The sequence below is a fragment of the Quercus suber genome, unplaced genomic scaffold, assembly GCF_002906115.3.
Source record: "Quercus suber isolate HL8 unplaced genomic scaffold, Cork oak 2.0 scaffold_1099, whole genome shotgun sequence".
Taxonomy (NCBI): domain Eukaryota; kingdom Viridiplantae; phylum Streptophyta; class Magnoliopsida; order Fagales; family Fagaceae; genus Quercus; species Quercus suber.
In genome coordinates, this window is record NW_027070504.1 from 81067 (window position 1) to 97983 (window position 16917).

The 16917-nt window shown below is 31.7% G+C and overlaps 1 protein-coding gene across 1 annotated transcript; it reads right to left on the bottom strand.

The window, feature by feature from the left end:
- Positions 1 to 5694: 5694 nt before the first annotated feature.
- Positions 5695 to 9613, bottom strand: LOC111999561 (mogroside IE synthase). The gene is made up of 3 exons (XM_024031695.2): positions 8945 to 9613; positions 6597 to 6773; positions 5695 to 6280 (listed from the first exon to the last, which is right to left on the bottom strand). The coding sequence occupies exons 1-3, from the start codon at positions 9575 to 9577 to the stop codon at positions 5735 to 5737; spliced, it is 1356 nt and encodes a 451-aa protein (XP_023887463.1). The 5' UTR covers positions 9578 to 9613; the 3' UTR covers positions 5695 to 5734.
- Positions 9614 to 16917: the final 7304 nt, after the last annotated feature.

Here is a 16917-nt window from a genome sequence, read left to right on the forward strand (position 1 = left end):
TTTTTAGGTGATAGTCTCTTTTAAAATTCTATGTGATGAATTTTGTAGACTTTGTGATTGATTGTTATTCACATATCACCTCACATGTATCTCAAGTTTTTGCTAGTTGCACACATTACACAAGTTACTCTTTGCTAAACTTTATACATGTTATTGTGTGTGTTTTTGGTCTGACCAACCAAGTTTGAAAATACCTTAAGTTTTATGCAAAACATTTTTTTTGCTTAAGTATTTAAAGGAAGAATGGCTGAAATTTTAATTGGAGAAACTGGGATTAAAACTTGGGTTTTTGAAAAAGCATTCCATCTCATACTCATGCATTTTGTTTCAACAATTTTAATGCTTTGAGGAGTTGTTTTCAAAATTTGGTTTAAGTTTTTCAAAACTGGATTTTTTTTAAAATGTTGTGAGCTGCTGCTTGTTTCGATCGATCCAACCCGTTTTTCGATTGATCGAAATTTGCTTAAAATCATTTTAGAAATCTCGGATTGATTCGATCGATCGAATGTAATTTTCGATCAATTGAATATCGTGGAAAAGGTTTTTAAAATATCAGACTTTGAATAGTTCAAAACACTTTTTCAAACTTTTCAAACTTTTTTCTTCTCTCTCCGACTCAGCAAGGCACTACAACGAATTTTTTGTCGTTTTCTCCCAAAATTTTTGCAATGATTCTCTCTCCTTGAGACGGTATGACTATCTTACCCTTCCTTTTGAGTTTATTTTCACATTTCATGCATTTTTCATGCATTTTATTTTGGGATTTTCGAACCTAAGGAATTTGGGATTTTTGTTGATTCAAGCCCTATTTTGTGAAATTGATCAATGGGTTTTTGTTGGGACGGGATATAAACTTGTTATTGGTGGTTTAATTTGATCAATTTTGGGTTTTGTGAAAAATTGAATTTTCTAGGGTTTGCATTGAATCCGAATTAGGGATTTTGTTCAATTAGGTTGAAATTGATGAAATTGGCTTATTATTTTGATGTAATTAGGCATTATAAGCTGTGTGTTGTGTTATGTAATGCTCAATTCATCAATTTGTTTCAAAATTTTCAAGTGGTTTTTCAAATTTTTGGGGTTTTTGTTAGAAACTCTATGCTCAAGCCAATTTTGTGCAATTGAACTTAAAATTGAACTTGTTTTAACTGCATTAGTACATGCATCATGACATTGTAACTGTTCATGCATCATATAGATTTTTGCTCTATATTTTTGTTGTGCTAACTTGCAGTCTGCCCTTGGTTTTTGTTTTTTTTTTTGTTTTTGTTTTCTCTTTGTGTCTTTGTCCTTTCCTTAGCACTATGCCTAGGAAGACTAGGGCTCGTAGGTCTATTCCCTCACCTACTCCTTCTCCTCCTCCCTTTGACCGAGAGAGGTTTCCTAGTGAGAAAAACCAAGAGATTTATGATACACTGAACCTTAAGAGGAAAATATGGTCTGAGCGATCTGTTATCTTAGATGAGCTTGATCCTGCCATTAGGGAAAAATTTGAGTGTAGGGGCTGGTTACCCTTGGTGGATATTTCTGATCCTTCTCCACCTGCTACCTTGATTAGAGAGTTCTTTTCGAACATCTCAATCTGCGTCTATGATTCCAACACTTTGGTAAAGAGTTGGATATGAGACGTAGAGTACACCATTACTCCTAAAGTAGTGGCTGATACTCTAGGGGTACCTTTGGTACAACACCCTGTTTACCCTTATGATGAGTCTCCTTTATTGAGTGATGTCATGTCTTACATCACTGGGTCTTCTATCCAGTGGGGTTCTGATCCTAGGATCACCACTGCTGAGCTTTATGAGTTACATTATCTCTTCTTTAGGATAGCGTGTCACTCTTTCTGGCCCATTTCTCATCTTCACACCATTCCTCTCGAGCGGTGTGTATTTCTGTATGCTCTTGTCACTGATGCTCCTATCAGTTTTCCCCATTTGTTTCTTTGTTCTTTGAACGAAGTTTATAGGAGTTCATCTTCATCTCATGCCTTTGTTCATCTTATTTTCATTTATAGGATTTTACTTTATCTTGATCTTGGTGGCTTTCCTTCCTCTAAGCTTGTTCATGTGATTGCTCCTATAGGTGCATCTTTTCTTAGACAGAGGGCTACTCACCTTCGAGTTGGCTCTAAACACCCTAGGTCTGCACCTTCTAGTTCCGCACCTCCTCCCTCTTCTTCTACAGGTCCTGCTGGTGAGGCTGTTCCTGATCCTGATGCTGTTGCTATTCCTCCACCTCTATCGGATGATTTTGATATACGTCACACTTTGGAGACTGTCATGACCGTTTCGGCGGCTCATGGTCAGTTTTTGGTGGACTTATTTGACGAGATCTATGCTTTGCGTGCTGATCTGGCGCATTTGCGTTCGCCCTCACCACCTCCTTTTGATGATGGCTTATGATTGCTCTTTGGCATTCTGTCACAAAAAGGGGGAGTAGTGTTTGTAGAGGAGTTTTGTAGTTAGGGAGAGACTTTTTGTTTTTGAGGAGCTAGTGGAGATGTTAGATTGTATCTAGGCACTTCACTTTGTATATCATTTTTTTGGGGCTATTCATGTTAGGGGGAGTAACATTGTTTTTGATATTCATGATATATTCTTGATTCTTGTTTTCTTTGGATTTACTATTCATTGATTTATATTTCTGAGTTGTTCATTGATATATGTCTTTATTATGTGTTGTGTGAATCATACAAGAATGTTATACCTGTTTATTTACTATTTTCTGTCACACATGCGTTTATGCTTTTGTTGAGTGTTTCAGGAATATACAGGTTGATTCAATTGAGCTGCTGTCTACACTTGCAACTGATGGATAGTAGTTAGGATTGAATTTTAGTTTTTATGAGCATTGCTTTTGTAAAGGGCTTTCACTTGTAAACTTTAAGCTTTGAGCTTTGTGCTTGTGTTTTGTCACGGATTGCTAAAGGGGGAGTTTATTAGGTTCTAAAGATTTAGGAATTTATGTATTTAGAACTCTAATTTGTATTGTTGGCAAACCATGATCAAAACAGGTTATTTAGTCTTGTTTAGGCTTGCTCAAAGTTGTGTCTTTCATGTAAAGTTGGAATCGAGAGGCTGCAGATGCATTGGTGCATTTCAGCCTGGCTCGATCGATCGAAAGAAAGACTCGATTGATCGAATTTCGGCCAGAATGCTTTTCTGCAGAATTTTCCAACGCAGCTCTAACTCATTAAACGTTTTGGGTTTTCTGTTTTTACCTTAGGTATATAAAGAAAAACCTTAGCCACGTTTTGAGAGTTGTTCATGTTGTATTGTTGCTCATACTTTTCTGTTTTGTGTAAATCTCTTGTGAGATCTAGAGGAGTTTTCATTTACACAAAACTTAGGGTTTTCAAGGTAGAGATAGTATCAACATCTTGATTATCAACTCGGTTGCTGCCATTGGAGCTTAAAGAATAACAAGCATGGGTGCTTGTAGCTGATTAGAGAATCCAAAAAAGAAGGAGTCCGTGGATTCGGAGTTTGTACGTGATCGTGTCAGTAAGTTCTACTGGTAGGTAGCATTAGAAAGTCGAGCGGGGAGCTTGTAAGTCCTTTTGTATGAACTTCGATTCTTTCGCATAGTGGATTCAGTTTACCTTAAGGATAGCTAGGTCAAATCCTCCCCAAGTTTTTACCTTGTGGTTTCCTAGGTGATCATATCATTGTATTATTTATTATTCCGCTGCTTTATATGTTTGATATGATTGTATGTTTGGGATAACCTAGAATTGCATAATTTGACTAAGTTAATCACTTGACTAATTAACTAGGTTAATCTGGTTGAATTAAGGGGTCTAAAACCGTTCAGAAGTGATAATTGATCTATAAGTCTGAGTCGAAATAGATTCTCAAAAAAAAAAAAAAAAGTTGAAACATAATTCATAATAAATTTCACAACAATAAAAAATTTAAGGATAAAAATAAAGTAGCGTTAGTTATAGTAGAGTTAATACCATACTGGATACAGTTTCGACTTAGGCTAGAAAATGAAAGTACATACTAGTCGATCTATATCAATTATGTAACGTTTTGAACTTATTGCTACTTAATGAATTTAATAGTATATATATTATTTACATGTTTATATTATATAAATTTAATTGTTTGAGAAAAGTCTATATAATATGTTATAAATGAGTTTATACCTAAACCAATCCAGCTAAACCCAATAGGCTTAAGTTTATCCATAAAAAATAAAGGAAAAACAACAAACACAAGACTAGACCAAAAATTCAATGAAAAATAGTAAATGAGATATGAGATAGTCACGTCGGTGGAATTAGTTAGTAAACAATAAACATAGAGCTACTTAATAAACATGCAATAGTTACATGCATCCTGTTCACATTATTTTCACAATTCCTTTTTTACTATTTAAATTAAAAAAAAAATACAGATATCAATAAATGGAAGATTGGGGTTTCTTAAAATTTTGTTAAAAAATATTTATAAGAATGATATATTACTGATATTTAATTTTTCATTTAATTTTCTTTATTTTTTTAATAAATTTTTTATACAATATGTACATAGAGTTAAATCAACTTTTGACTTTCATTGTCTTATTAATAGGCGGTGAATTGTCGAGATAGATTAATATTTTATTAAGTTATCAACATCCAAATTCCAATAATAAAAGAGAAATAATATGTCTATAATATTTTTACAACATTTTTACAACAAATCCTTTGTGGCAGGTTGTTACTGGTTGTTATTATTGGGACAAAAAAGTAATCTTAGTGTTAGTTTCAAATTTGAACCAATAACAACTAACCACCTGTGATTTATTGTAAAAATGTTGTAAAATTGTTGTAGACGTAGCTTCTTTCATAATAAAATTCTAATATTTTACCATGAGACCTTTGATTGGTGAATAACCTCTAGGAATAAGTAATAATTAATTTGTTAATTAAACACATAGCATAGGGGTCAATCTAGATTTTTCAAATTTAAGTCATACAACGATTTAGTTGGGTTATTCTATTATAGAGGGGGATATGTCAAATAGAAACCATATGCTTTGAATTCTTGGTAACCATAGAGAACTTAGGAACTTGAATATTCTTAAAGAGAACATAATTTTCTTACCTTTACCTTGAAAGGTTCTGTTCTAATTTTTACTTCTGTGTCTTAATTTGATTGATTTTGTTTCAATTTAGATTTTTTTGTAACTTAAATTATATGATTAAAATAATTTGGGACCGTGATAGTCTGACACTCCCAAAAAACAAACCCTATATGCATGGTATTTATATTTTACACATTGTGTGTATAGAGTGTCTATACCACAAATGTGAAATGATAATTGCAAAAATCTGTAGGTAAGTCAACAAAGAATGTGATACAATATTTGACACATTGTATTGTTAATTGGCATCGGTTAGTCGAATGGTTCAATCCGTAGTTGTAATAACCTGAAATGTCTCATTGTCAGTTAACACATTTTCTGAATTAGCTTAGGTCTTATGATTTATTTGTTTTTGGGTAGGTACCTATTGCAGGGCAATTTCATTCTCAAAATCCTTTATTTCTTTTTATATCAAGTTATTGTTTTGTTACAAGAAGGTTACAAAAAAAAAAATAAAAAAGAAAAAAAAGAAAAGAAGAAGACGATCCAATGTACGTCCTTAATAAATGGTGCAATCACATAACTTTAAAAGAAGTTTTAGGGCAAATCATGCATTTCTTCTTCACATTATTTGAATGAAGAGTTACTACTTACATTAACGTTACGAATGTGAAATTTTTGCCACAAATTCATCTATATTCTTATCTGAACTTCCATCTTTATCTACTGCCTCTTTAGCTAATTCCATCCATTTCATTAAATTCCTTTTCATCTCCTTTCCTCTATCTCCCCCAATTACCTCCCTTATGCATAGTTCTATTTCTTCTTTGGTAACAATGCCTTTTTCATCCACTTTAATCCTAACCCCTACCTTCCACATGTCCATAATGTACTTTGCATTAGTTGTTTGATCCATCCATTGTGGCATCGCAATCATTGGCACTCCTAAGCTCAATGCTTCAAGTGTCGAGTTCCATCCACAATGAGTCATGAAGCATCCGATGGCCTTGTGAGCCAATACTTCTAGTTGAGGACACCAACTCACAACTAGCCCCTTCTCTACTATTTCTTGTAAAAAATTACCGGGAAGCTTTTTCCATTTAGATTCTCTAACAACCCACAAAAAGTAGCAATTGCTATTCTTTAGGCAGGACGTTATCTCCACCATTTGCTCTTCTCCAAGGGCTGCCATGCTTCCAAATGATATTGTTAAATACGTTATTAGCAATGCGATGTGTTATATCATGTTGTGTATGATAGAGTAGATGCGGAAGAGAAAACATAAAATATGAACATCAAGAACACGAGGGTTACGTGGTTCAACCTTGTCGGCCTACATCCACGGAGGAATCCCTTAAGGGCTACATCTTTATTGTATAAGAGTGTAGTACAATAACCTGTGTTACAATGAACCCTAACATGAGTATATATAGATGACTAAATCCTAGACTACTAATACAAGCAGGAATGAGCTTGGGCCTATTACATTGGGCTAATATGTCTAATATATCTCTAACAGATATATAAACGACCGAGCCAATTTTCTTTGTGTCTAGCCATTTCATGCATGTGTCCATATTGGGCTTGAAGAGGTTAAGGCCATATTCTTTGTCATCTTCCAATCGCTTGTCTAAATAAATTGATGGAATAGCTGGTCCAATTGTTTTAAAATGCCACCGGCTTGTCATCCAATTTATTACCTAAATATTACCTAAAGGTATTTAGAAAGTAGAAGCATATATGTGTAACAGAATATAAGGTAAAAAAAGATTTAAAATAATAATTAGGATGATGAAGATGATGATGATGAAGTGGATAGCATTCTTTTATCCTTCCATTATTTTTATTGGACAAAAATGACCACACACAAGCACAAACACCCATATAATTTATGCTTAAATTTTACTATTTAGCTTTTATTTATTTATTTATTTATTATCATTTATGAGTCTCATTATACTATTTTAACTAGTTTTCACATTTATCTACAATACTTTCAGTAAAAAAATTTCAATTTCAGTAAAATAAACGAATCCCAAACAAATCCTACATATATATATATATATATGTATATAAAATTTTCCTATATATAAAAAATTTCATCAAGTCAGTCTTATAGGATTCAAGACCAATATGTTATAGGATTCAAGGCCAATATTTTATTTGGTTAAGTCATGTGTAATTATATTTTAAATTATATTAAGCACGGTTAAAATTCCTTAAATATTTTAAATCAATCGTAAATTAAACAATATTACACATTAAAATATAATAACATTTTTATAAAATATAAAAATAGAAATGTATACAAATCAATTTATTTAAAATACACTTAATAAAAAAGTCACTTTTATATGCCTTAATAAATACAATATAATATAAGAAATATAGAAATAACTATACTACATGCAAAACTATCTTTTGTTTATGGATAACAAAACAGAACAAAAAGAAAAAAAAGTCTGTATTCATGTATCTCTAACTCAATACCACCAAGAGTTTTACAGTTGAATTAGCATCTCCAAATGTTTTAAATAGATACATTTAAGATTTGGATCTCACCACTCACAACTATTGATTGAAAAAAATCTATAAATACAATGAGAAAATAGATTATTATTAGAAGAGAAAAGTAGCATTTACAAAAGAGGGTTACTTATATATTTTGGGAAGGGTATTCTAATTTAAAGGCTCTTAAAGATAATGAATAATATAAGGGCTGTTTGGTAACGTTATTTGTATTTTTTAAAAGTATGTGTTGGTGAAAAAGTATGGGAAAATACGTGTAATGTTATTTAAAAACTAAAGAGTGTTGCTTAAACTACCATACCAATAACAGCCCCATTATGTTAAGAAAATTGAATGTTTTTTATAATAAAAAAGATAGAGATATTAATATTTTAAATATGTATTCCTACTATTTATTTATTTATTTGAAAGTGGCAATTACCAAGCCTGTATAATAAAAGAAAAAGATACCATATTTTAGTTAATAAAGTTCAAAATTCATTTACATCATTATCGGTCCATGCAAAGTAGTAAGAAAATATATTATTATCACACGAGTTGTCTAAATTTATACCGATAATATTTTATTTTACATTTATATTATAAAAAAAGTAAATGATGACTATTATATATAAAAAAATTAAAAATATTTTTTTAAAATTAATATTTTAATAAAATATAATATAAAATAGATAATATAAACTAAAAGTATTTTAAAAAATGAATGTGTAAGTAAAATAGAATAAATTTTTAGTGATAATAGTTATTTTACCTTTATACTATATATAAAAAAAAATAAAGGATAGTTATTACGTAAAAAAATTTAAAAATTAAAATTTTAATAAAATATATTGTAAAATAGATACCATATCTAAAGTATTAAAAAAAAAAATTGAACGTGTAAGTAAATAGAATAAATTCTTACGTTAAATAGACAAAAAAATTTTGCAAAATGCAAATAATATTCGTAAGATTTTTTTATTTTTTTATAGGAATCTTCGTAAGATTTGCAAAATGTTAAATAGCTCACGTCTGCATTTTGCTTCGCATGGTTTTTTTTTTTTTTTTTTTTTTTTTTTTTTTTTTTTAAGCCGCAACTTTTGATTATTTTTTCGTGAACAGTGCACCTGTGTACTGTTTACGAGTCCCACAAACTTTACTTTTCAACCAATTTTTCATTAAAAATGAGTTTTATGTCACTATTTACACATTTAAAAAATTATTTTATTACAGTGTTTTCAGTTTTCAACAAAAATAAATTGTATTCAAACGGACGCTTAATAAGCTTTGAATATATGACTCTCCAAAAAAAGAAAAAAAAAGATTGAATATATGACATTGATATATGGATTAGTGAACCTACCTCATCTTCCAACTCGTCGAAAGTGTGGCACAAGAGCCAATTCGCTTCCTGGAAATTTGAGAATTGACTCACCACAATATTTAACTCACCTGGGTACGATTCCATATCACAAAAAATCGAAGGCATATCATTGATCCCTAGAGATGGCATCGAGGGCAACGATGTTGAAGACGCTTCTTCTAAGGGCATCTGAAGTGTTCCTTGATGTGCATGGTAATAGATGTTATTAACCACACATGACTGAGTGAAAAATGGAGCTCCATCTAGTCCAGATTGTCGGGCTACGTTTAAAGCCCATGGCAGAATTGAGTCATACGCAAGAAACTTTGGAGGGTATTTGGAGCTATTATGTTTCTCAATGAGCTTTGGTAAGTTTTGTGAGACTTGAGAGTTGAAACGCTTGACTTTTTCATCTATAATTTCCAAATCTTGGACTTCCTCAGAGCCATCAGAGATAGTCTCAAAGTTGATAGAGCTGCTTTCATGGGCTTGTATAGACTTGCTAATACGACTAGTAGAGATAAATGTGACTCTAGGACCCTTTGAAGCTAGGCGCTTTGAGAATTGCAGCATTGGGTTTATGTGACCTTGTAGGGAATAAGGAATCACCAGGATATGAATGTTCCTCTCCATTTTCTTTTAACTCTGATGAAGTTGAATTGGAGGAGAAATGCTGTCTGTGAGCATGAACAACTGAGTCCTGTTTGGGAGCAGTTTTTAAATAATAATTTTTAGTATTTAAATAATAATAACATTTTTAATACATATTTTTATAACATTTTATCACATATTTTTATAATATCTAAAAAATTAATATTTAAATATTGTTACCAGTCCTAAAATGTGGTAGTATATAATGGTTTCTTCAGAAATGTTAGAGCACTTATTTTTGTACAATTTTATGTCACAATTTGCTATATAATAAATTGTGATTAATTAAAATATATTAGTACGCTCTAACCAAACACAATTTACTATGTGACAAATTACGGTTAAAGCTGTACATGTATTGTTCAATGCTGTCAGTGATTGGGCGTAGGACTAATCAATTTGACATTGGTAAGTGTCCTGTATGTTTGGCCATTTCGTGGCCCACATGTCACTTTTGATTTTACATATTTTACTTATAAATTAGGATGAATTGTCCTGATTGCGTAGAGTAACGTTAGAATTTTCATGATTTTGAGTCTTTTTGAGAATGGCATTTAGTTTTGAGTCTTTTTAAACAAAAGCAATCATACTTTTTTTTTTGGCTGGGAGCAATCATACTTTTTGATATCATTGACATGTTGTTAGCCAATGATAGCGGGGCGGCTTTATGCATAGAAAGTTGAAAAATCTGTACAAATAGTACTTTACTGATTTAACAAAACAGAATGACAAATATGACTTCTAATTTTTTTAATAATCCGGATCTGTCCTCCAACCAGTCGGACCTGTCCTCTAACCTCAATTTTTTTAACAAGGCAAAAATTCTCTTTTTGCAACTTACTTGACTAATACTACTTTCTCTTTATTTTCTATTTCATCTCCCACCAATATACTTTACTAATATTTACTTTTCCTTCTCTTTCACTTTACTAATATCATAGAAAAAACTAAAAGAAATTTTTAATGTTCAACAAAAAGACAAGAAAGAAAGAAGAGTTCAATGAATGATCAAAAAACGTCTACAAAAATATAGTATTCAAGAAATTATAAATAAGGTACATATATTTCTTTTGTTCTTAATTTATTTTTCAAATATATTGAAATAATATTAATATTTATTTATCATTTTTGTTAAATTATTGTAGACTCAATGGATGAGAATTTTGTTGAGAAAAGTTCAATGAATGATCAAATAATGTCTACAAGAATATAGTGTTCAAGAAATTATAAATAAGGTACCTATATTTCTTTTGTTCTTAATTTATTTTTCAAATATATTGAAATATGATGTTAATATTTATTTATCATTTTTGTTAAATTATTGTAGAATCAATGGATGAGAATTTTGTTGCAAGTGAGATTCACCAATTAGTTCCAATGAGTTGTTTTGACTTAAATGAATTACCTCAAGAAGGTATACTATTTTATTCTATTTTATTTTATTTATAGTCTATATTTCATTTATAATTGAATATGATGTTGATTTTTTTTATTTATTTATTTTTTATATCCTTGTTACAACATAGAACAAATGAATGATATTGTAATTGCAAGTGAGATTTATCAAAGTGTTTCAAGGAATTGTGTTGACTTAAATGAGCTTCCAAATGATGGAGAAAATAATGACATTTGTGGGGAGGAATTAGTGGTTTGGAATGAATATCCAATGGAAGAAATAGGAGTTATTGAAGAAAATGAAGATATTAATTCAATAGAAAATGAGTTTGAATCTTTTGTTGGTCAATGTTTTCTTAGTGAAGAAGAGGCTTTCATTTTCTATAAAAATTATGCAAATCGATATGGTTTTACAATTCGAAAAGGTCGTTTTGTCACAAAAAATGGAGAAAATGTAAGACGTGATTTCTTTTGTCACCGAGAAGGTAGACAACAATTAAAAAGAGTGGATTCATCTAAGGAGCAACGAAATAGGATATCTACAAGATGTGGATGCAAAGCTCATCTAAGAATCACATTACGAAAGTCATTTGACATTTTTCCACGAGAATGGCATGTCACTAAGTTTGTTATAGATCACAATCATGAATTGTTGTCCCATTCGGAAGTGAGATTTCTTCCGGCCAATCGAGTTATCACTAAAGAAGATAAAGATCGCATTCTCTTATTGAAAAATGGTGGACTAATTTCAGTTAGGAAAATAATATGTGTTATAGAGCTTGAGAAATGTGTGAAGCATGGAGATCTTCCATTTTTTAAAAGAGATATCCATAACCTTTATGTGAAAATGAGAAGGATGCATGCAATGAATGATGCTATGGGTGTAATACCCCACATATTTTTATTTGAGGATTATTATTAGGTTTTTCTTTTAAAAATAATTGTTGGGCCATAGGTATTATTTTATTAATAACTGAAGCCCGCTACCCCACTAAGCCCACATCTCTAATACAAACTACAGGGTAGATGAAGAGATAGTCATGGTTTTCATAAAAAGGATTTTATCAAAGAGGCTAAGAGGAGTTTAGAGGACAAACAATTGAAGGAGAAATCAGATTAATCAAGGTATGATTTCTCATCGTTAGAAATAAAGAATTAAGGAATTAGAATTTTATCATAGAAATCTTTAGTGATGTGTAGATTGTTGAATTGGTAATTTCTTAGATTACGGTTTACGCTGTTTTATAATTCTGCAGTCGTAGATTGCCACTGTTCGGAGTCTAGAGCAAGAACCGAAATTGTTGAACCCATGAATAAGGCTGGCATCATTTTTCGTAGGGCTATACTTTTGTCAACGTAATGGCTTTCATTTTTGTAGGGCTGATCCATACTTTAATAGCTTTCATTTTTGGTCAACGTCCTATTCTTCTTTTGTAACTGTGATGGTCTATTGCCTAGGTGTTGACTAATTCCAAATAGAATGATTCCTTAAGGTCCAACATGTCTACGATTCTTTAAAGGATAATGCAGACTTGTTTCTTCTACCAAATTCTAGCTTATCTCAAATTAATGCTTAGATATCTTATACATTAGGGTCATTGATACTAAGCCCATGAACGGGTCATATTAGTTTTGCCCCACGGTTTTCTTTGGGATATATATTAAATCCTAGAATATTGGCAGCTGGGTCTGAGTTTTGATAAATTCAAGGGAGCATATTCTTGGGTAGAGTTACTTTGTATTAGTGTTATCATCTAGTTCAGCAAGTATAATTTTAGTGAGCCATTTTTATAAGTCAATAAGATTTATATTTTGTGGAGGATATTAAGTAATTTTCATAATTGATTATAGGTTCTATTTAAGAGTATTCTGAGACTATTTGGAGGGTGTTTCAGCCGGACTTTCAGAGTGATTCAAGTGCAGTAAGTAATTATGCATAATATGTACAAGTTTTGTCATTTAGGTTCTTAGATGTCAAAGGTTTTCAAAAGTCATATTTTTAAGCTTACGTTTCCTAAAATTTATTGAAAGCATTTTTACATCATTGGAAGAGAAACTTTGATTTCTTTTTAAATAATGTTTTAAAGAAAAATTTTGAATTTTAAATCACATTTTGAACGTACGAATCTCATTTAAAAGATAACTTCTAAACTAAACTATTTTCCGAAAATAATTGAGTTTCAAAGTAAGTTTTCTTTTAAAAGGTTCTTGTTCTTTAAATTTGTTAAAACCAAGTGATTTCAAAGTCATATTCCTATTATCCAAAAGGTACTTAAAATATTTATATAAACTCTTCAGTTCTTATTCATTCCCTAAGAGAGTCAAGCATCCTTTGATTTATGTTCAATTCGATATTGTGATATTCGCTATGCCTGTATATTTGGAATAACTGTTAATATTAAGAAAATTATTCTATTTTGTATATATTTTGTTTTATGATATGTGACTCAAAATGAATGTTTTTAGAATTGATCAGATATACCAGATTTATGTGTAAATCCGCTCACAGGATTGTATGTGAGAATATGTGATGTGTATTTGTGATGCTGTGCTCTGATCAATTATATGTATGTGTTTTCTAATGACTTTAAGATGTGATTCATTATATGGTTTTGGAATGATTATTTTTGATATTATGGGATAAATTTGTGAAAAAGCAAAAATATTTGTGCTTTGCTTGACTCTATTCCGTTGTGTATTCAGTATAATTACTTACTAGATGTGGCTTACCCCATCAATTATTATTTTTCAGATTGAAGTGTAGTTGGGAATATAGGACCTTCTGATCGCTTTGTAAGGTGCAAGGTTGAGCGTGGAAGTTGTAGGCGATTTTCTATATTACTTGAAGAATTATAGAACTTCAGTCATCTTTATTTTGTAATCCATGTTTTATAATTTGGAGATTATTTCCAATTTGTGGAGTTTAGATTTTTTTTTTGTAAGAGGTTATTTAATAAGAGCATTGTTTCTTTGGAGTTTTAAATTATATTTGGATTAATTATACTTATTGAGCTATGTAAGATTAGCAAGTTAGTCATGTATTTAAATCCATGTTCCATGGATTCGGGTCGTGACAATGGGTCTCTTAGAATTGTGCAAAGTTGCTAAGGAAAAGAATTCTAAATTTCAATATGCATATACAACTGATGAAGAGAGTAGGTTGGAGCATATTTTTTGGGCGCCTACTCCTTATTTTGATTGGTACCAAAAATATGGAGATGTGGTTGTTTTTTATACTACTTACAAAGTAAATGCATATGACTAGGGGCGGAGCCACATAGTGGCTTGGGGGGGCCGTGGCCCCTGCAAAAAAAAAAAAAAAAAAAAAAAAAAAAAAAAATTCCCACTAGACTATGAAGAAAACATAAATGGGCCCCCCAACATTAGACAACCGGCCCCCTACCCATTTCTCACCTATTCTCCCAACCCACTCCCAGCCAGTGACAACGCCACCCTCAATCAAAAATGAGGAACACCTTCAAATTAATAAAAAAAAAAAAATTATCTGTTCTACTTTCAAGCAAAAAAAAAAAAAAAAAACAAGCCCAAAAAAAATTTGAACTAAAATCTGAAAAAAAAAAAAATTGTAACAGAGCCAAGCCCACGGCGAGCCCAATAGATTACAGAGGTAGCTCGCTCACGGCAACCCACGGATTCTCAACCAAAAAAAAAAAAAAACCAATACAGAGAATCAGAAATCAAACCCATCACGTCGCTGGCAGAGAAATCCAAACCCCAATACTGTCTATACGGAGCAAAAGCAAAACAAACTCCAGCAAACCAAATACAGAGGTGTTTATCAAAAAAGAAAAAAAAAACCCCAATACAGAGCAAACCAAAACCAAACCCACGGTCACGTCGCCGTCGTCGTTGCCGCAGCTCGCTCGTCGTCGTCGTCGTCGCTCGCCCGGTCGTCCTCATCGCAGATCGCTCTACCTCTGCTCCGATACTTGATGCTCGATGCTCCCTTCGGCCCTCCTCAAGGTATTTCTCTCTTTTTCTCTCTGACTCTCTCTCAGTCTTTCTCTCTTTATCTCACTGAAATGAAAAAATGAAATGAAATTTTCGCAGATCGGAGATCGCAGATCGCTCTGCCTCTGCTCCGCCTCTACTCCGGTGCTCGGTGCTCCCTCCGGCCCTCCCTCAAGGTTTTTCTCTCTGACTCTTTCTCAGTCTCTCTCTCTTTCTCACTGAAATGAAAAAATGAAATGAAATTTATGAACGAGTCTCTCTCTTTATTCTTTAATAGCCTATCTCAGTAAGTCTCTCTCTCTTTTGAACTGTGAGTCTCTGATTGGCTGGCCATTTTGGTTTTTCCTGTTTTTGTCTTTTTGAATTTGGCATTATCTTATCCGTTGGTGTTGGTGAGATATTGATTGTCATTTAGTGTAATGTGTGTTGTGATTTGTGATTGGCATTGCGAAATTTTCTGATTGCAGCTGGCTATTGTGATTGGGGCGCATGTTGTGCTTGTCTGTTGTCTATTGAGTGGGGTGGGGAAGGGGTAGATGGGCTCATGGGGCCAGGTAAACAATAATTAAAGCAATGTAATGTGCAGCACATTACACTGCTTTAATTATTGTGCTGCACATGGAATGTATAATGTTCGGCTCCTTTAGTGTAATATGTACAAGGGGCTAAACAATACAACAAATTAAAGCAGTATAATTAATGACAAATAAATTAAAGCAATATAGTTTATTGTTATGCTAAACAACAATAATTAAAGTTATATAATTAAATTAACCAATACATTATAAAAGAAAAATTAATTAAATTATTTTTTTTTTGTTTGAGGGGTTATTATTAATTAAAATTGTATTAAAAATAGGTTGACTGTTTAAATTATAGTGGAAATTTTGTTTTTTTTTCTTGAGTATGAATAACATTCATATAACTAAGTAAAATTTTTTAATTAAAATTTATTTTTTAAAATTCTTTTCTCCACATGCTTATATGAGCTAGTTTTGGTGTTTGTCTAGTGTTTTGTGAACCATAAAATAAGTTATAGATTAACTAAATCATTTAGGAATAAGAAAATGGTTATTTAAGTTACAGTAATATGCATAGTATCTGAATAAAATGGTGTCTAGTGCACTACAAGACTTCTGTCTCGAGGATTATTCCTTAGCAATTTCTTGAGCCTCAAGTACTTATCTTGAATTACTTGATTTGTATTAACTTGAATTATAGGAGGAGGAAGAGAAAGAGGAAGAAGAGCAAGCCAGAATGAAGGAATCTAAAGCTAGTCAAGAGGACCTGGCACTGAAAGAGATGACTGGTCCAACAGCAAGAGAAGCACACGAACAAGCAAGAGACAGAACATTAGAAAAACAAGAGCACCTCTGTGAACTCAGTCGTGCATTGGCTGTTTTGGCTTCTGCATCTGTAAGGATCGTGAATTAAAAGCTTTGAGTTGTTAAAATACTGTTTTTCAATTTATTTTCTTAACATTGTCTAGTATTCTTGTGTAAAATGTAATTTATTTCATCCCTTTTCTGTTTTTCCAGTCAGTAAGTAGAGAACGTGAAGAGTTTCTGAGCCTAGTCAATAAGGAGGTATTTATTTATTTTAAACATTATGTGGAACTTGATCAAGATTAACATCTTTTCTGCACTTTTGTGTATTATGTTGGCTTCAAAGTTTCATTCATGGTAGTTATTAAGGATGTTGCACATAGAGGAGAATGTGGATAAAACGAAAGAAAAAAACAGAGGAGGAGAGAAAAACTCTAGGCTTTGTTTTATCTATCCATAAGGAGCAATTATACTTCTAGTTCTGACTATTGACATGCTTCTCTTCCTCAATAAGGAGGTATTTATTTATTTTAAACTTTGAATATCTATGATGTGGAACTTGATCAAGATTAGCATCTTTTCTGCACTTTTGTGTATTATGTTGGCTTCAAAGTTTCATTCATGGTACTT